Source organism: Symsagittifera roscoffensis, chromosome 7 (genome assembly GCF_963678635.1).
Source record: "Symsagittifera roscoffensis chromosome 7, txSymRosc1.1, whole genome shotgun sequence".
NCBI lineage: Eukaryota > Metazoa > Xenacoelomorpha > Acoela > Convolutidae > Symsagittifera > Symsagittifera roscoffensis.
The window spans coordinates 42,745,742-42,770,508 of record NC_087068.1 but is presented as its reverse complement, the minus strand read 5'-3'; the positions used below and the strand labels follow the sequence as shown (position 1 = coordinate 42,770,508).

The 24,767-nt window shown below is 39.0% G+C and overlaps 2 protein-coding genes across 2 annotated transcripts in view; one reads left to right on the top strand and one right to left on the bottom strand.

Moving 5' to 3' along the window:
* The window catches only part of LOC134851382 (histone deacetylase complex subunit SAP18-like), a 162,183-nt gene extending 156,148 nt beyond the window's left edge, over positions 1-6,035 (bottom strand). The window contains exon 1 of the mRNA XM_063867439.1: positions 6,023-6,035. The gene's annotated coding sequence lies outside the window, so the exon portion shown is untranslated. The remainder of the gene's footprint in view (positions 1-6,022) is intronic.
* Positions 1,028-23,431, top strand: LOC134851379 (hornerin-like). Its single transcript, XM_063867436.1, has 6 exons — positions 1,028-1,875; positions 11,824-18,882; positions 19,315-19,483; positions 19,869-20,072; positions 22,126-22,250; positions 22,599-23,431. The coding sequence occupies exons 1-6, from the start codon at positions 1,098-1,100 to the stop codon at positions 23,372-23,374; spliced, it is 9,111 nt and encodes a 3,036-aa protein (XP_063723506.1). The 5' UTR covers positions 1,028-1,097; the 3' UTR covers positions 23,375-23,431.
* The last annotated feature ends 1,336 nt before the right edge of the window (positions 23,432-24,767 follow it).

Sequence of the window (24,767 nt, the reverse complement as noted above, 5' to 3'; positions counted from 1 at the left end):
TTGATTATGAGCACTTAGGAATATATTAACCATCAGCAATCAAGTGGCTATCATCCTGAATGGTTGTGTATGTAGATGGGTATGTGTGCGTGTGTAGTGCGTGCGGGGGATGGGTTTCTAATATGGATTTTTTTGCACGCCAGGCCTTAAAATACCACGTGACCTTGTAGATTAATTACTTCAAGCACGTGCTTTATGAATGGTCAACTATGAGACCATTCGTGTGGAGTTTGCTCGTTGATGAATTTGTTCTTTAAAACAGTTGGCGTTGTTCGGGATTTAGTTTTATTCGTCTGTTGCCCCGAGGCTGAAAACGACGATCAGCTGTCAGAGTCGCTGAATCCGCGTGGCAACGACAGAAGTTCAAGTCCCGACTGGTCGGACGTAAACGCTCACGTAGAGCAAAGAAGAGTAATGGTATGGGTTGTGGCTCTTTTCTACCCCTTTCCCCATGCACATTTTTAAATACTCCGTCATTGTAGTTGTTTTACGTGTCATAACGACTAAATGCTTAAAGTTACGATGTAAGGTATGAAAATCAACTCCGTTCACTGTAGTAAATTTAATTGCCATGCAAAATTTCCTCGCATGATGAATAATTTTTAAAATTAAGAGTAGAAGGAGTTAATAATTTTTACAGGGCAGGGGAGAGGGTAAATTTTTTATTATCAAAAGTAGTTTTTAAACGTTTTAATCACTAAATGAGTGGTAATTCGAAGTGAGGCAATAAGAACGAATTTGTTCAAAATATATGACTTGCTCGCCTTGCGAAATTCATCTCATTATGGCAGCGCAGAATGTTTTTTGGAAATTGATACTCAAATGTGGGGCCGTGGAAACGAGCATAATTTCGTGGTAGCTTGCTTTGTTAAGACTAAAATTTGTTTCAATTGTTGGCATTTTTTTGCTCACAACTATTTGTTTGCTTGTTTCCGATTTGTTTTTGAATTCAGAATGAAGTGTATGTTATTAGCATGCACATTTAATTGAAATTGTAAATTATTTTTCAGTTGAATGATGATTGGCGAATTGATAATATGAGGGAAGTTTTATCGCATTAAGATTTTCAGGCTAAGTCAATAAAAAACCAAACATGGATGATCGAAAGCTACCCGTGGTTCACACATGCTGCCCTGGAGAAGAAGAACCAAAAAGCCAGCGACACAGTAGGAAATGGCAAAGCCATGAAGTGGGTTGACGTCGAAAACAGAGTCTCATGCTATCACGCAGACTCGCATGAAGAAACGGATGATCACGAGTTCTTCACGCTGAAGCGGCAATGGGGAAAACACAGCTTACCGGGTACTTTCTTAGTCCAACCGACAGCAGAGGAAGCAGGCGCGAAGGTACTGCAAGAAAAGGCCAGAAGAATTTCTTGGGCGCCCCAATCGCCGAATAATTCGGGCGACTCGGGAATGATATTTGATTATGCGCAGCGAAACCAACAGTACCGCAGTAGCTATGCGGAATGTGGATCGGACCGCGGTGACCACAAACGCTCATCAATTGTGCAACAAGGTCTAGTCAATGCACCAGAAAGTATGTTTAGTGCACTTGTCAAGCCACCTCCTTTGAAGGTAGTTGAACCAAGCAAGCCGAAGATAAGAAGCCATCGCAAATTGAAGGCAAGAACCAGTGCAATTAGACGAATTTTCTCATTGAAGAAAAGAAGAAGAAACGCCAAGTATGAATGCAATACGATGTCCAGTGAAGCTGTAATAGCGTCTAGTACCATGACTACAACAGCAACCAATTCGGAGTCAGAGACAATGAGGGGGGAACAAGTTGACCGAGGGGTAGTGGGATCCGAGCACAGTATGCAGGGATACACATTCTCACTTGAGAGTTTTCCCAATTTGGCAGCGAAGGATACCCGTCAGTATTAAATCTATTGTTTATTTGCGTATATCAATCACGTTAAAAATTTGAAGAAATAACTCTAAGTATTGTTTGAAAACATACAGGAGTTATAATCCCAGTTGATCTAGCGGAATATTTGTGCTAGGGTGATTTTTTGTCTGCAGACAAATTCTTCAACAAGCCATTTTTGACTGAATATTTTTTAGCATCATCTGAAAGCTAGTGATGCACTGAGCCTAAATTCAAAGCTATTTTTCTTTGAGGGACTTCTGTCTTCGGGTGTGTTTTAGATTTTTGGCTCTTTTCCAGTTCCCCCCTTTCAGAATACCGAGTTTTATGTTTGTTTTACGTGTTATTACGGCTAAACGCGTGATGTTAAGCTGTAGAGTATGAAGAACAAATATGTTCAGAATTGTCGATTTGTTCACCACGCCAAATTTCATTGCATTATGAAAACGTTAAATAGACTTTTCAAAATTGAATTTGAAAGGGGGGGGGGGGGGGGAAACTGGAAAAGAGCCAGATTTTTAAACACAAGAGCAGGTACCACAAATAAACATCGGAATGGGTCGAGTGATATTTTATATTGTAGCCCATTCAGTCGCGATTCGAAGGACATATAAATTTCAAAAAGTTAAACCGGTGTCTTGAAAAACTGGAAGAAGTTTAGTCTACTTTCGAGCGAGTAACGATCTTTATATGGTTTAAGCTAAGAAAACATGTTTTTTACAAGGAAAACTAGCCTCGGAAGTTTCATTTAGCGCCTCCTTGGCAATAAAAGCTTTCAAAAAAATTTATAAACGGTTCTGCAAAAAAAAATGTTTTAACTTTTAATTGTTATTACCCTTGCGGTGATTCTTGACTTGCATATGTTCCCTTTTTCTTGTATTTTTTCTCAAATTGTATCGGCCTAATTTTGAGTCATTTCAAGTGAAACATAGTTTTTATGCTCACATCTGGTTCGCAAATTTTGCTTAAATCTTAACAAAAATTATAGTTCAAGTTTTTCATGGCGACAGTTTTTTCGGCGTTCTTGTTTTTTCGTTTCCCTATTGGCCTTAATTGGTTTCTGCCTATGTTATATCGGCTGAATGGCCTGATATTGCGTTTGTCGACCAGCGAAAAAATGGTGGGTGCCTGTGTGTTTTGAGGTTGAGGTGGACTAAATAGTTTTTTTTAATAAATCTTCAAATGTTTAAATAAATTTTCGGCTATTTTTTCCTTTTTTCGGCTTAATTGGTTTCGGCCTTTATTATATCGGCTTAGTGGCCTCTAGCTTATTGGTTCATTTGATGAGCAATGAAAAATTTTTAGTTTGTATGTGTTGAGGGCGAGGGGGACTTGTTTTTTTGGACTAAAGAGTTTTTGCTAAGGTATTTTCAGCTTTGTAGTTTTTCTTCCGATTCTAAATTCACATTCAATTTCCTTGTATAAATGTTGTATCGCAAGTGGTGCGAAGCTGAGCTTCACCTCTGTGTTTACTTTTGCGAGGCCATTTCCCGTGAACAACTTTTTTTTTACAAATCTGTCAGAAATTGTGAAGTTGCCTGAATAGTGAACCTTAGCAACATCGAGAATCCTTCTCACTCGGCCTAAATGTAACGCGGTTGCCTTTGTACCGTCAGGTCCGGGTTCGAGTCCCGGCCGGACTTTGTAGTTCCGACCATTGAAAATGGGGAGAAACTTTGTATTCGGGTGTGTTTTCCACGCAAAATCAGTCACCACAATTAATCATTGGACAGGTATGAGTGATATATCATATTAAAGCCCTTTCAGTCGTGATTCGAACGACATAAAGAGAATTCCAAAATTTTTCCCAGTTTCGAGAAAAACTGGTGAAACTTTTGATTTTTCGTCTAATTTCGAGCTAATTAATTGGGTCTAATTTCGAGCTAATGAGCCGTGTATGCTTACAATAGCTTATTTAAGCTTAGTTTAAGTCGTGAAAACTTAATTTTACTCAGGTAAAGATAGTTTTTGGAGTTCTTTGCCGCAATTTTGGGAATCAAAAACTTGAAAAATTCAAAAATTTTCAGCAATTTCAGTTTTTTTTGTTTTTATAGTCACTTTTCTTTAAAAACTGTTTTTCATGTGACTTATTTTACTATGACTCTCAAATATGTTAAGTTCTTATTTTTCGTTCTAATTTTTCTTTTCACATAATGCAGAAAAAAACGACACCAACTTGAGAAAATATTTTAGTATTTTTTTAAGACTGTGGGCGGAACATTCTGGGCTACTTGCACAGTAACCGGCTGTCCTTGTTTTTTCCGTATGTATGAAATTGAGTTTTGTTTCTCGGAAAAATTGAATTTTCGTTTGTCTGCTTTTATTTTGTCGGCCTAGTTGACATATTGGGGAATTTACTTGCGCTGTCAGTAATTGTCATCGTAGATGCAGGTGTTTTTGATTTTCTCCTGTAATTTGTAAATTGATAGCCATGACCCAGAGAAAATTCAGGCAGTTTATGCTGCAAGATTTTTCATAGTTTAATTTTTTTTATGAACTATTTCTTATGGCTTTTTGTCGTTTTTGGTTCACTGAATTTTTGTCGGCTTAATGGCAGCTTGTTTAATACTTAATCCTTATTTAAAACTGGTGGTTGCGTTTTTCGACTGTTTTTCCTAAATTGGCTTCGTTTTTCTCAATAAATTGATTTTGTTATTTTTGTCTCTTGTTCTATTCGCTAGCTTGTGTAATTTTTGAAGACAATTGTTATCGATTATGACTATTTCACAACGAGTTTACGCGTAAGTATAGTTCTCTCATTACACCCCGCAAAAAAACGACACTGAATTGAAAAAAAAATAATAAAGACAATTTTGCTCCTCAACTGACTACTCTTGTTTCTCATGTGTTGTTGAGCTTTTGGTATTGTCTTGTGTCTTCTGTTCGTCATTTCGCTGTATTTTGTCTTGGCCGTTTTTGACTTCGGCTGCTTCACATTTTTCAATTCAGTTACTTTTATATCTACCTCAGAATCGTCTTCTTTTTTTAAATCTCAACTAAATCTTGCTTTATTTTCTCGGAAGATTCAAGCAGCATCGTTTTTTTCCTTTTTTTCCAAAGAAAATTGTTCAGTTTTTTTGCTTCAAATTTTTCCATTCGGGAAAGAATAGTTTCATCAACAGAATCTAAGCTTGGTCAAGTAACAGCTGGCTGATTGTCGTGGATAAACGAATTATTGAATGATAAATTGGGTAGTAAAAAACAAACTCAGCTATAGAACCTGATGAAAGTACCAGCGAAGAGAATAGAGCTGAAGCAGCGGTTGGGTCCTGTAGACTGAGACTGTAACTCCCCTGAAAAGCTTCGAGCAAAACACTCGTGGGCCCTGTAGCAAACCGCACTGACAAACGAACCGCATTCGAAACGAACCCTTTTGAGGATTTTCCGGGGGTATGCTTGTTTCGCAATAAGTTACAGAATTGACACAATACTGCTTAACGAGTTTTTTGTTGCTGAAAATTGTCTCGATTCAAGTTAATTTTGAGTAGATGCGCTGAAAGATACCGCTAAAAGTCCACTTGATGTTGTTTTCTTGAGTGTGCAGAATAGAATGCTGTTAAATGCTGTATGTCAACTTTGAGGTTGCTCGATATTATCTATTGCTGATGAATGCGTACCCGGCTTTCGATCTTGTTCTTTTAGGTGAGTTTTTCCAAGCACAAATACTTTCAGCTATTTTTGTAACTTGATTCAAGAAATGAGAAATTTCGTCCGCAACGTCTCGTGGAAAAAGTGTGGATGGTTTTACACCATCTTAAAGATCGCTCTCACCTGTGAATATAACCACGATTTCGGAATGGATTGATCCTTGCATGGTTTAAATTTTTGAAAATGTGAAAATGTATTGCAGCTGGGGAATGTGAGGAGTTTGACCTGGGAGTCCACAAGAATTAGATTTAGTTTGCTTCAGGTTTTGAGTAACTGATATCTCCTCATTTCGTAAGAGGGCCACGATGGCTGCCCCAGAAATCCATTCAGGCTGAAGAAAGCTAATTAATAAGTGAATAAGTATGTCCTTGGTATTTTTTCCACTTCGGAAATGTTTCTTCGGCTTTTGTTATGTCGGTATAGTTATCCCATGATACGTCAGTTTAATTGCCTCATAGAATTTCAAAGCAAGTATACGATTATTAGGATTGTCTGCTAAGTTACGATTTAATAAGTTTCATTTCAATAAAAATTTAGCACCGACAATTTTGTGTCTCGACATGTTTTCCTTGAATTGAACTGACTTGAAACAAACATATCGAAGTTTGGCGTTTTTTTTTTGTGGTATTGCAAGTGATACGAAACTCCGCTTCTCATTTGCGTTGAGAGCCACAATTTGCTGGTGGATATATGGGAAAGAAATGAATTTTTGTTCCGACTTTCGTAACAAAAATAACGGAATATTTGTGCTCAGAGTGGGTTTTGTTTCTTCAGACAAATTTCAACTTTTTAACTAGCCATTTTTGACGGATTTTTTTTTAAATATCATTCAAAAGGTATTGTTACCCCGAGCCTAAATTTGAGAAGATATTTTACCTGTGATCATTTTTCGTAAAGTTATGGGGGTTTAAAGGTTGCCATTTTGGCCAATTTGTAACAACTAACGCGCGATATATTTCGCGCTTTTAATGCTCATGGAGATTTATTGTTACGACTTTCATAACGAAAGTAACGGAATATTTGTGCTCGGGGTCGGTCTTTTTTTATCTTCAGACAAATTTCGACTTTTTAACTAGCCATTTTTGACGGATTTTTTTTTAAATATCATTCAAAAGGTATTGTTACCCCGAGCCTAAATTTGAGAAGATATTTTACCTGTGATCATTTTTCGTAAAGTTATGGGGGTTTAAAGGTTGCCATTTTGGCCAATTTGTAACAACTAACGCGCGATATATTTCGCGCTTTTAATGCTCATGGAGATTTATTGTTACGACTTTCATAACGAAAGTAACGGAATATTTGTGCTCGGGGTCGGTCTTTTTTTATCTTCAGACAAATTTCGACTTTTTAACTAGCCATTTTTGATGGACTTTTTTTTAGTATCATTTAAAAGGTATTGTTGTCCTGAGCGGAAATTAGAAAATTTATTTCACCTGTGATAATTTTTGGTAAATTTATGGTGCTATTTTGGCCAATTAGGGACAATTAACGCGCGATATATTTGGCGCTATTAACGCATAAGCGGAGATTTAATCCTTCTTAGAAATCGTTCCAAATTGGTTGAACGAAGCTAATTTGCCAGAATTGATTTGTTACTAGGAGCGAAATCTATCGCTTTGTACTTTATTTAGAGTGTGGGGGGATCATTTTTACACAAAATCTCAAATTAAAAAAAAATCATTTTTTTATTATATTTAATTTTTTCATGTCATTAATGCTCGATAGACCTTAGAAGGCATGCGGAATATTCAGGGCTTCGCACTGATGCGAGCAGTCTTGTTTTCTTTGAATTCCTGTTTGATTTATTAAACAGGTATTATGAAAACGTTTTTTTGTTTTTTCCAGATGAGATCTGGTTTTTTTTTTTTAATTTTTTTTTTATTATTTTTTTTTTATTTTTTTTTTTTTGAGACGCTTTTTCGAAAAATTCGCTTTTCCAAAAAACTAGCCGTCAGATTCTCATAAAAGTGGTACCAATGGATTCAGTAGCGTTTCACCTACCTGCCTGCATAAAATTTAGAGCAATTTTTACCCTACCCCACCCCCTACGGTCTTAGAAAAGCTTCACAACTCGGTACTTTTTTCACTTTTTGCCCATTTTTTCGGAAATTTTCGATTTCCTCAAAAACTACCCGTCCAGATTTAAGATTAAGGGTGTAATCGATAGACCAGGTTGTAGGAACCCCCCATGCACAAGCGGCTGGTCCCTAATTTGCTTAGGGGAAGAGCTATAGACTTAGAAAAAGTCACTTTTTTGATTTTTTTGCCTATTTTTTCGGAAATTATCGATTTCCTCAAAAACTACCCATCCAGATTTGGAATTAAGGGTTTAATCGATAGACCAGATTGTAGGAAACTCCCATGCACAAGCGGCTGGTCCCTAATTTGCTTAGGGGAAGAGCTTTAGACTTAGGAAAAGTCACTTTTTTGATTTTTTTGCCTATTTTTTCGGAAATTATCGATTTCCTCAAAAACTACCCATCCAGATTTAGAATTAAGGGTTTAATCGATAGACGAGGTTGTAGGAAACTCCCCCGCACAAGCGGCTGGTCCTTAACTTGCCTAGGGGAAGAGCTATAGACTTAGGAAAAATCACTTTTTTGGCCTTTTTTCAAATCTTTCCGATTTCCTCAAAAACTACCCGTCCAGATTTGGGATTAAGGGTTTAATCGATAGACCAGGTTGTAGGAACCCCCCATGCACAAGCGGCTGGTCCCTAATTTGCTTAGGGGAAGAGCTATAGACTTAGGAAAAGTCACTTTTTTGATTTTTTTGCCTATTTTTTCGGAAATTATCGATTTCCTCAAACTACCCATCCAGATTTGGAATTAAGGGTTTAATCGATAGACCAGGTTGTATGAAACTCCCCCGCACTAGTGGTTGGTCCTCAACTTGGCTAGGGGAAGAGCTATAGCCCCAGAAATCCCTTCAGGCTGAAGAAAGCTAATTAATAAGTGAATAAGTATGTCCTTGGTATTTTTTCCACTTCGGAAATGTTTCTTCGGCTTTTGTTATGTCGGTATAGTTATCCCATGATACGTCAGTTTAATTGCCTCATAGAATTTCAAAGCAAGTATACGATTATTAGGATTGTCTGCTAAGTTACGATTTAATAAGTTTCATTTCAATAAAAATTTAGCACCGACAATTTTGTGTCTCGACATGTTTTCCTTGAATTGAACTGACTTGAAACAAACATATCGAAGTTTGGCGTTTTTTTTGTGGTATTGCAAGTGATACGAAACTCCGCTTCTCATTTGCGTTGAGAGCCACAATTTGCTGGTGGATATATGGGAAAGAAATGAATTTTTGTTCCGACTTTCGTAACAAAAATAACGGAATATTTGTGCTCAGAGTGGGTTTTGTTTCTTCAGACAAATTTCAACTTTTTAACTAGCCATTTTTGACGGATTTTTTTTTAAATATCATTCAAAAGGTATTGTTACCCCGAGCCTAAATTTGAGAAGATATTTTACCTGTGATCATTTTTCGTAAAGTTATGGGGGTTTAAAGGTTGCCATTTTGGCCAATTTGTAACAACTAACGCGCGATATATTTCGCGCTTTTAATGCTCATGGAGATTTATTGTTACGACTTTCATAACGAAAGTAACGGAATATTTGTGCTCGGGGTCGGTCTTTTTTTATCTTCAGACAAATTTCGACTTTTTAACTAGCCATTTTTGACGCATTTTTTTTTAAATATCATTCAAAAGGTATTGTTACCCCGAGCCTAAATTTGAGAAGATATTTTACCTGTGATCATTTTTCGTAAAGTTATGGGGGTTTAAAGGTTGCCATTTTGGCCAATTTGTAACAACTAACGCGCGATATATTTCGCGCTTTTAATGCTCATGGAGATTTATTGTTACGACTTTCATAACGAAAGTAACGGAATATTTGTGCTCGGGGTCGGTCTTTTTTTATCTTCAGACAAATTTCGACTTTTTAACTAGCCATTTTTGATGGACTTTTTTTTTTGGTATCATTTAAAAGGTATTGTTGTCCTGAGCGGAAATTAGAAAATTTATTTCACCTGTGATTATTTTTGGTAAATTTATGGTGCTATTTTGGCCAATTAGGGACAATTAACGCGCGATATATTTGGCGCTATTAACGCATAAGCGGAGATTTAATCCTTCTTAGAAATCGTTCCAAATTGGTTGAACGAAGCTAATTTGCCAGAATTGATTTGTTACTAGGAGCGAAATCTATCGCTTTGTACTTTATTTAGAGTGTGGGGGGATCATTTTTACACAAAATCTCAAATTAAAAAAAATCATTTTTTTATTATGTTTAATTTTTTCATGTCATTAATGCTCGATAGACCTTAAAAGGCATGCGGAATATTCAGGGCTTCGCACTGATACGAGCAGTCTTGTTTTCTTTGAATTCCTGTTTGATTTATTAAACAGGTATTATAAAAACGTTTTTTTGTTTTTTCTAGATGAGATCTGGTTTTTTTTTTTTATTTTTTTTTTATTATTATTTTTTTTTATTTTTCTTTTGAGACGCTTTTTCGAAAAATTCGCTTTTCCAAAAAACTAGCCGTCAGATTCTCATAAAAGTGGTACCAATGGATTCAGTAGCGTTTCACCTACCTGCCTGCTCGAAATTTAGAGCAATTTTTACCCTACCCCACCCCCTACGGTCTTAGAAAAGCTTCACAACTCGGTACTTTTTTCACTTTTTGCCCATTTTTTCGGAAATTTTCGATTTCCTCAAAAACTACCCGTCCAGATTTAAGATTAAGGGTGTAATCGATAGACCAGGTTGTAGGAACCCCCCATGCACAAGCGGCTGGTCCCTAATTTGCTTAGGGGAAGAGCTATAGACTTAGAAAAAGTCACTTTTTTGATTTTTTTGCCTATTTTTTCGGAAATTATCGATTTCCTCAAAAACTACCCATCCAGATTTGGAATTAAGGGTTTAATCGATAGACCAGGTTGTAGGAAACTCCCATGCACAAACGGCTGGTCCCTAATTTGCTTAGGGGAAGAGCTTTAGACTTAGGAAAAGTCACTTTTTTGATTTTTTTGCCTATTTTTTCGGAAATTATCGATTTCCTCAAAAACTACCCATCCAGATTTAGAATTAAGGGTTTAATCGATAGACGAGGTTGTAGGAAACTCCCCCGCACAAGCGGCTGGTCCTTAACTTGCCTAGGGGAAGAGCTATAGACTTAGGAAAAATCACTTTTTTGGCCTTTTTTCAAATCTTTCCGATTTCCTCAAAAACTACCCGTCCAGATTTGGGATTAAGGGTTTAATCGATAGACCAGGTTGTAGGAACCCCCCATGCACAAGCGGCTGGTCCCTAATTTGCTTAGGGGAAGAGCTATAGACTTAGGAAAAGTCACTTTTTTGATTTTTTTGCCTATTTTTTCGGAAATTATCGATTTCCTCAAACTACCCATCCAGATTTGGAATTAAGGGTTTAATCGATAGACCAGGTTGTATGAAACTCCCCCGCACTAGTGGTTGGTCCTTAACTTGGCTAGGGGAAGAGCTATAGACTTAGGAAAAGTCACTTTTTTGACTTTTTTGGCCTTTTTTCAAATCTTTCCGATTTCTTCAAAAACTACCCATCCAGATATGGGATTAAGGGTTTAATCGATAGACCAGGTTGTAGGAAACTCCCCTGCCCAAGCGGCTGGTCCTTAATTTGTCTCGGGGAAGAGCTGTACACTTAGAAAAAAATTTTTAAAAGTTTTTTGGCATTGGAACAAAGATTCAATATACAATATATTTTTTAGAATGGAATCCGCTATGCTTACGTTTTCTCGCTTTTGCTTGGTGCTATTGGCTTTGTGTTGAGTTTTTTGTATGGTTTGAAGAAGTCCAACGAGAAGTTGCACGAGTTACGCTAGTTCTCTTTAATCAGGTCGGTTTGTTCCAGAACGTTTTTGTGATGTCAGTTATAGTCAACATATTATAGTCATATTTGCAATGCTTGGACAAAAGCGTTACCAATGAATGCATAAGCTTCTCTTTCACTTTTTTTGCGTAGGAAGGGCGCTATCGACTTGAGAAACCTGAAATTTTAAAACAATTTTAAAATAATCAATATTAAAATAATCAAACAGGTCTCTCCAGCTTTCAGCTGGGCCCCTAGTTGTAAGATTATCTGTGAAATTGAATGGTGTAACGCTTCTGCAAAATCACAACACAAGTTTCATAGCTTAACCAGTGTTTTCCATTGTGCATATTTTTTTGATTTGGCCTTTGTTAACAAAAGCAAAAGAGACATTTCTAATATGAACGGGATTGGACTGCAATTGGAGCCGCTCATTAAGCTGACGTTTTAGGTAAATCTTCAGGAACTGTGTCTGACTCTGATGAACTGCAACTGTCGAGCCCGAGTTCCTCTGGAACAACGTCCAAGAATAAAACCAAAGGGAAGTCCAAACCAAAGTCCAAAAAGTCTTCTTCAAAAAGTCTTTCGGATGACGAAGAGGGGTCGACAGAGTATACATATGCAACTGAATCGGACACCGGAGATACTGAAGCTAGTATTAAAAAAGCGTCGGCTGCCTCAGATAGATTATTAGCCGAACAGGAAGCGAAAGATAAACCATCTAACGACAAATCAAGTCCTACCTATGACGAACCTGGAAGTTATGACTCGCGAAGTGCGTTTCAGCCCGAACCGGAGGATAAAAGAGCTACGAATCCATACGTGAATTCATGGCTGTCGAAAAAGGAAAAAGATAAAAAGCTGACAAAGCAGGAGAAAAAAGAACTGAAGCAGAAGGAAAAAGAAAGAAAGAAGCAAGAAAAACTAGCCAAAAAAGAAGCGAAGAGCTCGAAAAAGAACTCGAAATATCTGAAGGCGAACTCATCTTCACAAGCGAGATCCTCCTCATTGGCAGAATCAAGGGCAGCTAAGAAAAATGAGAAATCGAAAACGTCTCAGGGAAAGTATACATTGGGAAAGAATTCAGGTACGCTATGGAGCTCCTCCAAGGATTCGAGTTCAAAGAATAAAAGTGCCACTAACGAAGCTACAACTCGAAGTCAGAGTAAAGAAGAAAGTAGTACACCGGTGTCTGAAAGCGACGATAAAGTAGTATCTAAGGAAGGTCAAACTAGGACAACAAAAGATCAAAGCAAAAGCGCCGCCACGGCTTCGAAAACTGAAAAGAAAGACACTACAGCAACCGGTGCTAAAACACCAGAGAATATAGAGGAAGGATCGAAGTCGAAAGAAGGTTCAAAAGACGAGGAAGAAAGCGACTATACTTATGTGACCGAGTCCTATACTGGTTCAGACGATGACTCAAAGCAGAAAAGTAAATCGGAGAACGAAGATGCAAAAAGCAAATCGGAAAACGAAGATGCAAAAAGCAAGTCGGAAAACGAAGATGCAAAAAGCAAGTCGGAAAACGAAGATGCAAAAAGCAAGTCGGAAAACGAAGATGCAAAAAGCAAGTCGGAAAACGAAGATGCAAAAAGCAAGTCGGAAGACGACGAGAAGAAACAATCGTCCAAAAATGAAAATGATAGCGCCTCCAAATCTGCAGACGTGGACGAGCAAGACAGTAATAAACCTAGTGCTAGTGTAACTGCAAGCAAAACTGAGAATGCAGGAGGCGCGAAAAATGGCGACGAAGATGACGATACTTACACATACACAGAAATCAGCGGAGACGAACTTGTTACAGCAACTGCTTCGAAAGATAAAAGCACGAAAGATGGAAAAAGCGAGGAAGTTTCGAAAGCCAGCAAAGACAAAGAAAGTAAAGACCAAGAAAGTCAAGATGTTTCCAAGAACAGCAAGAATAAGGAAAAGAGCAAATCTGATGCTGGATCGAACGAAGTATCGAAATCCAAAGGCGGCAGTGAAGATGACGGCACGTACTATTATACCTATGGAAGCTTCAAAGGGTCACAAGATGAAGATAACAGCAAAGAGACCGGGTCAAAAACTAATGAAAGGTCAGGCCAGGAATCAGAATCTAAGTTAGCGGAGAGGTCTGGACAAGAATCAAAGGATGATTCTAACTTAAAATCAAATGAAAGAACAACGAAAGAGTCAAGAGGTGAAAAGAATACGGAGAATACGCCGAATAGAACTGATGGTAAAAGAGCAAGAGTGACAAAGCGTCCGGGCTCAAAGAGTTCATCAGAAAGAACTTCTGGAACAAAGTCTCAATCACGCAGTGCAGACACATCAAAGAGTGGTTCTAAAAGTGCGGGAAGGTCGGCAAGTAAGGATGCTTCGAAGAACAAGAGCAAAGATCAAAGTGGGAATGAAGGCAAGAGTGGAGGTGGAAGCAAAAGCGATGCGAAAAGTGGACAAAAATCCAAAGGGGATGATGACGATGATGAAGAGGAGTATTATTATGCTTCTGAGACGTATTCGGAACAAGGATCTGTGAGTAAAACCGCTGATTCAAAAAGTAAAGACAAAAAGACTTCCGAAAGCAAAGGATCAAAAGCTAAAGATGGTTCCAAAAATGGATCCCTGAGCAAATCTGGACGAAGTGCTGACGAGGAGCGAAATGATAAGAGTGCGGGCGGAAAAGAAAAATCTGTCGATAAAAGAGTTACTAATGAGAAGTCGAAGACTGCGACGAATTCTAAGGCATTAGTTAAGGATAGTAATGACGATGAATCTGAGTATACGTACGAGACAGAAATAACGCATAGCGGGGATGAAACGTATAAGAAACCGAGCAAAGGAACAGGTAGTTTTACCAAGAGCGGCAATACTGCTAGTTCAGCCTCAAAGAATAAAGTTTCCAACTCGAATCAATACCAAAAATATAGCCAACTGCAGTCTGAGTCTTATGACGATGATCTAATGAGAACAATGTCAGGAGCATCCGGAGCGACTTCCAAAGACACAGCTTCTAAAAGCAATGATGATCGCAAGAGATCGAAATCAGATCAGAAGCGATCGGCTCAGAAAAGCCGAACAAGTAGAGAAAGTAAGGAAAGAGGGTCTCGCGAGAAAGGTTCGTTGGAAAAGTCGAAAACCTCGAGAAAATCCAAAAGTTCTCGTGAATCTGCTAAGTCAGGAGATTCGAAAAGTTCCAGGGGATCAAAAACTGGCCGAAGCGGTAGTAGGAAGAAACCAGGATCTGAGAGGGAACTGAAAAATCAGGGTGGCTCTAGGGATTCGCAAGATGTCGAAGGCAAGGGAACCAGAACGTATAATACTGAAACTAAGTCTGGGTTTGATGACGGTGGGAACCCACCTCCAGTGACTCCTCCACCGCCTCCCGATAACCTGCCAGATGGCGATACTTATTACGAAACAAATGGGAAGAATTATAAATCGGGAGGAACTAACGATGTTCCGGACTTCAGATCCGAGTTCATGGGAAGTGACGGAAATACGGATCTAGACAAACACGACACTAGTAAGTTCAAGAGATCAATGCAATCAAACACTGCGCCTGGTAACAATCAAGATGGAAACGAAGGTGGTTCTAAAAAAAGAGGTCAAGAACCTAATGCTGGTCGAATTGCAGAGGAAGAAGAAAATGCAAACTCCAAGGGACCAAAAGATGGCAAAGAAAAGGGTCAGTTTTCAGAAGGGTCAATAAAAGCTATCGGTCAAATTGCAAATAAATACGAGAAGAAACCATTGCCAGAACAACAAGCTGAAACTGCAACAAGTTCAGTGACGAAAGATAAAAGCTCGGAAACTAAAGGAAGAACGAAACCACCTTCTAGTTACCAGAAGTCTAAAAGTACTCCAAGTTGGGATAAGGACAAAGGGGGAGATTGGGATGAAGGTAGGCCCAAAAATGAAGATCAAAATGCGCAGCAGGGTCCAAATGAAGTCAACAATAAGGAGCAGCAAAATCAAGAGGAACAACAGGTTGAAAAACAAGACGGAGAACAAAAACATCCGAATCAAGAAAATATGCAACCGGAAGATCCGACTCAAGCAAATGACAAACAGCAGGATCTGAACCAAAACGGAGAGAAAGGGCCGAATCAAGAGAATAAACAGAATGAAATGGGGGAAGAGGGTGTCAAACGATCAGGCCAAGGGGATCCAAATCAAGCCGGGCAGCAAGGTCCAAATCAAGCTGGACAGCAGAACCCTGATCGAGCTGGACTTCCGGATCCAAATCAGGCAGAGGTGCCAGACCCTAACCAGTTGGGAAATGATGCAAACAAAGAAGGCCAGCAGTCAAAAGACCAAAATGCGCAACCTGAACGTCTACAGCAAAACGCAGGCGAACAGCAACGGTTATCTGCCACTAGCTCTAAAGATATAGTCCAGTCAAACAACCCTACAAGCCAAAAACAGTCAAAGTCGCAATTGAGAGGAAGTGCTGCTCCTTCAAAATCAGATTCTCCCGCAGGTCCCGACCCTGGAAAAAGAACCAGTACTGGAATAGACGAGGACAAGCCAACCGAAGATTTGGAGGAGGGTGGAGAATCGAATAGTGCTTCAATGGACAATCAGACATCAGTCGGAAGAAGTGTGACTGGGTCGTCTTATGACAAAGGATCTAAGAGAACTCCTTCGTGGGATAAAGATAGCGATGATGATGGTCAGAAGAGGGAGCAAGAACCAGCCAAAGGAGAAACTGATCCGGATTTGAATGATTGGAAAGCGTCAGAGTCAGACAAGAAGGAAGAAGATAACCCGGAGGAAGATGCAACGTATCAAGATAATGTGAACCCTGAAGATATTTCGAAGTCAATGGAAGGAGAAAGAACAGACGAAGAGGGCGAGCGGACTGATGATGAAAGAGAAATGGATGGTCAAGAGGGCGATAGAAACGGGAGCGATTTAAGAGGAAGTGGACAGAGGTCTCTGTCGAAGTCGACGTCGTTGGATGAAGGAGACTCGACTGGCGGAGAGGAGGAAGAAGCCCGGCAAAGTCGGAAGAAAACGGCAGGATCAAAATCAAAGAAAAGTGCAAATCAGTTACGACCAGAAGATGCACAATCGAAAGTTAGATTCAGTGATAGCGAAGAGTCGCAAGGCAGGGATTCCAAGATGTCAAAGAAGAAGTCGAAGACTGCTGGTAAGACGTCCCAAAAGACGTCAAAGAGCGGAGCAAAGTCGATCACACCAGGTGAACGCTCTAGAAGTGGGACTCCGAAAAAGAGCGCACTTGCTAAGAAAGAGTCAAAAGCGAGTAAATTAAAATCGAAAGCAAGCAAAACTGGACCAATGGCAGCCAAGAAAAGTAAACTGACAAACAAGAAATCGAAGCTGACGGCGATGAAATCTCAGGTGACATCACAAGGTAAGGCCAAAACACCGCCTCCAACGCCTCCGCCCAGGTGTCCGTTTGATGACGAGGAAAGAATTGAAGGACATTCGGTTGCAACTTCGAACGCCGTACCGTTTCTTCCGGTGCAAATGATGTATCGCGTGCATGAAGATGACAGCCAGTCTAGAAGCAATTATACATTGGAAAGTCTTGGAATCAACGAAACAAGAGCACCCACAGATCAAGATAGATTCCATCATGTGAAGCATCCGGTGTTTGGATACCCAAAGAAGCCGTTGACGCCTCCGCCGCCGTCTCCAGTCAAGCAAAAGGGAGACGACTTATGCGCAAAATGTGGTAATGAGATTAATGACCCTAAGAATAATAAACTGCATCCAATGAACCCGCGAAGTCCAGAGAAAGGAAAAAAGAAAGATGGTAGCCCAATACGCAAGCCCAGAAGTCCAGCTGGCCGAGGTCGGAAAGGAAATAAAGGCGCGGGAAGAGGTCGTGGAAAGGGTAAAGGAGCAGCTGGTAAAACAAAAATGATGAGATTGAAACCTGAAGATGCTTCAAATGGGAGTCCTCCGAAGTCTCCAGGTGGTGGAAAACGATGTGGTAAAAAGTGTAATGCGGCAATGTTCGTAGGTTTATCAACAGAACGGGTGAAGTGCTGCGACAAAGCGTTTGATTGCTGTGCTACACCATTTAATACAATGCCTAGTCAAACTCCTAGGTCAGGTCCAGTGATAATAAATACCTCGGATACTCAACCAACGCAAGGGTACAGTGGTCCCAGTTACTCGTTCAATACTTCGTCTCAGGGAGTTACACATTCGAATGAGGTTTGCTTAACTCGATGTGGTGAATCGCATCATATGCTGAGTCCCAAGAGTGGAAAAAGTGATCCAAATATTAGAGTAGTGAAGTCTCAAACAACGATATATTCGAAACCAGAATATCTTCCAGCAGTCTCACCTCGCGATGAAGTGCAAATGATGACTGATGATATGTATGAGCTGCCAGCTCCCGAAAAACCACCTTCAACTGTTTCAGACTCCAGTTTGTATAACAACCGCTACGTCACGAACTATATTGTGGATCACGAGGCTCCCCCGCCGTCCCCAGCATCTCAGTCTGGACAAGTGACACCAATGTCAATGACTCAAAATTCTCCTATGTCGAATAATCAATATTCGCCTGCACAGAATAGCGGAGCCAATCAATTTTCGCCAGGACAAACTAGTGGACGTACCCCGATGAGTTATGGGCAGTACTCGCAGACACCGAATGCAGGAGGAACTCCAATGACAAAATCAGGAGTCTCGCCTATTGACAATTACGATTCCTATCCTCAGCAGAAAAGAAGACCGCACTCGCCTGGCATTCCAAGGACATCAAACTATTCAGTTGAATCAAACCCGACATGGGAAGTGGGACCCATGCAACCTTCCAACAGATTAACAGACCAGGAGCCTCATTATGGATGCGCTTCAGACCAGTCAGACCACATTGTAAGATCTGTCAGAAGTTCAGTGAATGATCAGAATATCCCAAGATATCAGTGGCCAACTTACGTCTCAAATCGTAGAAAGGAAATTACATTATTGGGCGAGGATCCTCCGCCTGAAGGTTGTGAGCATGAGTCTCATACTCCTAGGGAGTCGGTCCAAACCCCCTACAAGACACCGAGAACTCCGGATCCAGCTATGTTTCCAGACACGCCAGATAACCCCGAGATGATGGGTCAGCAACAGTGGGATTCGATACTGCATAAAGAATCACAAACTTCGCCATCTCTAAGACACGGGAGAAGTAGGAGCACTGCTTCTTTGCTCAGACGACGATCTCCTCAACTTCGAGAGAAACTATCTCCGAGTATATCAGTCGAGGATTTAAGGACAGGAGAGAAGCAAATACTTATGCCTCAACGTAACCATGATCATTCTCCGAATCATGTATCGAATCTGAATGCCCGGGATGGAAATTTGTCTGCTGATACTGGAGATGATAACTTCATGACTGCCAGGAAAAGTTGGACAACTGATGGTGGCAAGCCACCACCGGGTCATCCTGCTGGTAGAGTTCCGACGCAAGGAGTCAACTCGGCGCAAAAGACAAAACATTTAGGAAAGCAACCGGAAGCTCGTCCGTCAGTGCCCCGACTCGATGAAATAGGTTAAAAAACAAATAGTTGTTCAAAATTGACTGATAGATTTTGACGACTATGATAACTTCATTCAAAGTATTCAGCAGTTCTTTTCTTGATAGTCGTTAATTCATTTAAGAATAGGAAAAAATGGCCGATTGGCCTTGTGAAAAGTTCAATTCGTATAGCATTAATTTTTTTCTGCCTCTTCATTTAAGATAAGAGTAAGTGTGAGTGAAGAGTGAATTTTCCTGACTTTCTTAACGCTTTCTCGCCACCTGCGATTTTACAATATGAAGTGAAAATAAGTCTTATTGATCGATAATTATGAAGTTTGGCGTGTATGATGTTTTCTTATTACATACACATTTGTTCTTGATACATAAGGTTAGAAAACAAATGCCTGACGCGAAAATGTCTTGTTTTTTGTCGGTGGCACTGGAAGCTTTTTCTCATTTTAGCTTCTCCTCGGGCTAGTGGTGCCGACTCCTCTTTGAAGTGTGGTATGCGGAAGAAGGTGTCCATTGCGGCCATGGAAGATGGAGTGTGTCCCACTTGCAGACAGAGGATGAATGACTACACCTGTGACAGTTGTAGAAACAGGTTCCAGCAGACTCAACTTACCAAACTGTGAGTGAAACTTTATGTTCAATGAGAAAGAAAGGTAAAATATATTAGTTAGTCGCTATGGCGAGCAAGCTGGCTTAATTCATCCGAAGGTGCAACCCACGACATGAGAAGTTTTGAAGCGTTTAAATTTTTGACGACAACTAGTCGATTATGCATAATTCACAAAGCTCTAAGCTTTCTCTAGTTCGTTTCCTCTCAGCACGAAAAATGTTTTTTTTTCTTCCTCGAATGTTTTTTTTTTTTCAAAGAATGGATCAATGAACTTCTGTTTCCTTTCTACAGTCTTTTTTTTGTTTTTGCATGGGCATCCTTGAGTTGAAGTTTAAAGGTAAGTATAAAGGTAGCCCGAGGGAAATGTTTTGTTTCATTATGATGACTTTTGTAGGTGTGATACGTGCAGATCATCCGCTCGCGACAACAAAAATAACAACCAGTCGGCCTCCTTCGACTCAATGGGAGATTCATATTCCTCCTTCTGTTCCATGTGTGATTTTGCAGAGTCCTGTTCAATCTGCAGGGAGAATAGAGACAGACTGCTGGCTAATTTGCCACGTGACTACTATCCACAGAAGGATAACTGCAGTCCCAGGTTGGTAGTGTCAATTATTGCCAATATGAACGAGATTAGTCAAATAGCGCAGAATGCTCCGACCGCAGAATTGAAAATAAAATTAAGAAGCAAATAAAAGAATTTGGAAAATTTGGAAGGTTTTCTTTTTGATATGTACACAATTGTTTTTTTTTTCTCAGGTGCCGCAGCAACAAACAACTCGCAAAAAAAGACTTGCTAAAACTGCAACGAAAATTATATTTTTCTTTAATCTAAATGTGAAAAAGCGGTAAAATATAAAATGTCAAATTTGTTTTTGATATAATGAGTTTTACATATCGAAGTTGAATGAAAGAGCTTCCAGCTGCAAAATTAGATCATTGTTTTGATTGTTTAGAAGATTTTCTGATATCCTTTGTTACAGTCGTTCATATTTATAACATTTATAGCTCTTTCCTCCGGATTTGAATCGAATCAGGCGATTTTCTGTTAGTTTGCTCCGTCCTTATTTGCTGAATGACGTTTCATACTCTGGTGTGAGCATAACCCATTCCTAATTGAAAGCTCGTATTTATTACACGTATATATTCCACCACTCGCGTTTTTTTCTCGCAATAATCGAGATACGTCTTGAGAGGCTTATTCTCAGTTGTGATGGCGTCTAAAATCTCTACTGGCAGATTCAAGTAGCCTTTTACTAACATCTTCAAGTCGCACTCAGGAATAAAAGCCACAGCAATAAAGGATCATTTTCGTAACTATTTCCTTTCTAAAATCAACTGCCAATCACAATTCCTGAATTTTTCGCCAATTGGCCTGCGCAAAATGAATACTTTTTTTACAAACGCTGTGGAAAATTTGTATTTGAAAGCCAAATTTACAGTTTTTTCTGAAATTAATAGCAAATTGTAGAATCTAATAATAGGAGAAGTTGGTATAACACCCCGAAATGCTTGTTGCAATTTTTGTTTTGGTATTTTTGTTGATGAGTTATGGGCTGCAATAGAAGTGTGGATGTTTCTTTTATTTTTGGAATAAATTTTCTTGTAATTTACGGTTTTTGTACCTCAGTGGGTTTAGTATTTGGATGTTGTAATTGTTTCTTTTGTGTGGTTAAGGTTTTATTTTGTTCTAGTTGGAAGATCTGTATTATTTGTTGCTGGTAGCGATTCATTGATATGAAGTACAGTGAATGAATATAATTGTAATATTTCTCGACGAGCGTACTCTTATAATAGGGTAAGTGAAGTGTTGTGTAATTTCTTTTTTATTTTGATCAATAAGTTTATATGTAACATCAGTTGATTTTTTCGGAGTGGTTGCATTTTTTTCGATATTCCTATTTGGGTTGAAAAATTTGGTATGAGTACATATGTTCCAGTTTTTAAGTCTGCAGCTGGTGTGAAGCGAGATACCAGCTTCACATCAGCATCAGACTAAAAAATTGGAAGATATGTATTAATACGAAATTTCTTCATCCATATAGGAATATTGAAAAAAATGCAACCACTCCGAAAAGGACCCTACCAACTTATTGAAAAACCAACTGATATTACATATAAACTTATTGATCAAAATAAAAAAAAATTATACCGCACAGAAAAAGCCTCTTACCCTATCATAAGAGTACGCTCCTCGAGAAATATTACAAATACATTCATTCATTAGACTTACATCATTGAATCGAAAAAAATGAGGGGAATCTTTTAAATGTACAGTCAGCATGCCAAGTTGTGTATCGCTGAAGAATGTACAGATTTCAATCAGATGTGAATACAATAAGCCGGTCATAATCCATGACCCGTTGTCATGATAAAAAATCTCCCCTTTAGTATTGAAGCTCCTTTAGAATTGCAATTTCTTCCATGGTCTTTGGCACAGCTCCAAAGTATCTCGCTTTGAATCTCGTATCTAGCGTTCGATCGCTTTGGAAACCGACTGAAATTTAGGCACATTTGCTAACCACTCCTCTTCTGTTTCCATGTGAAGGAAGTTTCAGCAAGTTGACTGGATGCAATTGTTTTTTTTTGTTATTAAAAATCCGTTCTGCAATCAATGCTCGTTTTGCATGGTTGATTTTCTTTGTTTTTAGATCCAAGTCCAATTCGATCTCCCAAGTGAAAAGAGTGCTGAGCTATGGAGGGGATGCAGTGGACTATGACTCCTCTCAGGACATGTCTCCTATATCCCTCGATGGACCCAACTTAATGTCCAGGTGTAAGTTACTACTATTAATTAACTTGACCTCTTGTTTGTTAATCTTAAAACAAAATCAGGAATAAATAATGATACTGTTTATTCTTCTTCATTTACTCACGATAAAATTGTTGATGAAAGGATTTAAGCGATAGTTTTTATATGTTTTTTTTTTATATAATGTTAATATTTATATAATTAAAGAGAAATGTCAGCGTTGTTCCTGTAAAGGCGGATGGGTCAGATTGTTTTTGTGTTCCTAATTGAAATATTAAATTTCAGCTATCAGTTGTTTTAATTTGAAATGAATCGTTCAAGGCATTCAAAAGTTTCTTATCAGAAGTGATGTTCACATTGATTTTGTTTAAGTCATGGATAAAGTGGAGCAAGTTTTGTGGGGTGGGGATCCCGCGGTCACTTATTTGGCTCCCAAATTAGAAGCACACCGGGGAAAATTGAAACGTTACGAGAAGCCAGAAGCCGAAGCACAAATGGAGGACAAAAGACACGCTTCTAAACCACAAGAACGAGGTGGTGATAATAAAGAAAGTATCCAAGATGATAACGATGATGAAGATGTTAAAAATCGTAATATGTTAAGACCGAGTGCAAACTATCGTAGGTCAACCACCAAAACTGAAGATGACACAAGACCAGCGAAAAGGTCAACAGAATCACCGAGAAAATCGGGTTCTCAATCTGTGCAAAGAAGGTCAACACAACAATCTCCTCCAAGACCTTCAGCTGCTCGATCCAAGCAACAAAGAAGATCAACTCAGCAATTTCAGCAGAAACGACAGTCATCTGTATCAAGACCGAGACAGTCTGCACAGTCGCCTCGTAGCGTCTCACGGGGCTCCGATATTTCCGAGAATAGAAGTCTTTCCGGGAATAAAAGTAGTATTATGAGGTCAAGTAGGTCCGGAAGCAAAGCAGTATCTGGAAGTAAAGCCCTTTCTGGAAGTAGAGCAATGTCTGGCAGTCAAGCAAGATCAGCGAGTGCTCTGTCGGCGGGTAGTAAGAATAGAAGTGTCAGCAGAAACAGAAGCCCACGAAAGTCCACAGCAACAGCGGACAAAGGAAGAACTAGTCAAAATTCAAAAACAAGAAGCACAGTGAATACAACGCTTCGTAACAAAAATTGAAATATTTTTAGTAACGAAAGTACTAGTTTTATACCAAAAAAATGTGTATCTTCATGATTAAAGAAGAATGTTGTACTCTAGCTGTTTTAAATGCGTTGCGATTTACACATAGTGCTCGTAGTAAAATCTCTGGGTTAATCATATCCATATTTGGAATGAGTTTGTGTTATTTTCGAACTATATAAATCTTATAGCACCTACTTTATAGTGTTTTTAAGAGTAATGAAGGTAGCGAAAACTCTTATATAGGTCTTGCTGATTTTTTCACGCTCAATTTTGTTTTTTTTTGCGGTTTGACTGGTAATTTTGATCATTAGTTCAGTGCATTTGCATTGTTAAGAGGAAGGCAAACTCCACTATCGAACAGCAAAAATGTAAAGGTCACGAAAAACGTGATCGACTCCTTATTTCAAAAACGGACTAAAGGCGAAATAAAAGTTTGCCTATTGATCCAGTGTTCTCAAATTGGGTTAATTTAAACAAAAAAGCGGCCGTCATAAATTGTTCTACAAATTCAAAGAGTTTTAAAACCATCTATTTTTTTCGAAATTCAAAAATTGAAGGCTTTAAAAAAACAAGTCAGTTTTTTTTTCAGATTCCTTGCGTTCATTACTCTTTGCCAAATGTTAGTTGGCTATATTTATTGTTCCTACCACTCCAAAAAGTGGAAAAGAACTGATACCGCGACAGAAGGCAATCCGCAAAAATATATAAAAGGTTTTTTTTTACAGATCAAAGTTGATTGGAATAGTTTCCAGCTGCTTGATTAGATAATTTGTTTGATAGTTTTTAGAGTTTTTTCATATCCGTTGTTGCAATTGCTTATTTTTAGGAATTTAGGACATTTGTAGGGCTTTTCTCCGGATTCGAACCAAATCAAGAAATTATTAGTTGGATTTTGCTGGTTTCGTATTCCCTGAATGTTTTTTGATGCTGTTGGGTGAGCATAACCCATTCCAACTTGAAAAGGTCTGCTATCCTGCATTGGAGTTATTTTTTTTTGGTTTTCATTTATCGCATTGTTAAACTGCGTCGAAGTTATCGCATTGTTAAACTGCGTCGAAGGCCTTCAGCTGCTCGATCCATGCTACAAAGAAGATCAACTCATCGATCTCAGTAAAAATGGCTGTTATCTGTATCAAGACCGAGACAGTCAGTGCAATCGTCAGCATGTCACGGGGCTCCAATGTTTCCGAGAATAAACTCTTTCCGGGAATAAATGCAGTGTTATAATGTCGAGTAAGTCGGGAAGCAAAGCAGTCTCTGACAGTAAAAGAAAGATCGGCAAGTGCAATGTCGGAGGATAGTAAAAATAGAATTGTCAGCAAAAACAGAAGTAACCGAAAGTCCGCAGCAAAAACGTACAAAGGAAAAACTAGTCAAATTCAAAAGC

What these genes read in the sequence shown, in the direction of transcription:
- LOC134851379 (XM_063867436.1), top strand. Translation starts at nt 1,098, where the DNA reads ATGATCGAAAGCTACCCGTGGTTCACACATGCTGCCCTGGAGAAGAAG. An exon ending in GCCCCGACTCGATGAAATAG is followed by an intron (nt 18,883 to 19,314) that starts GTTAAAAAACAA and finishes TTCTCATTTTAG; the next exon opens with CTTCTCCTCGGGCTAGTGGT. An exon ending in ACCCAACTTAATGTCCAGGT is followed by an intron (nt 22,251 to 22,598) that starts GTAAGTTACTAC and finishes ATTTTGTTTAAG; the next exon opens with TCATGGATAAAGTGGAGCAA.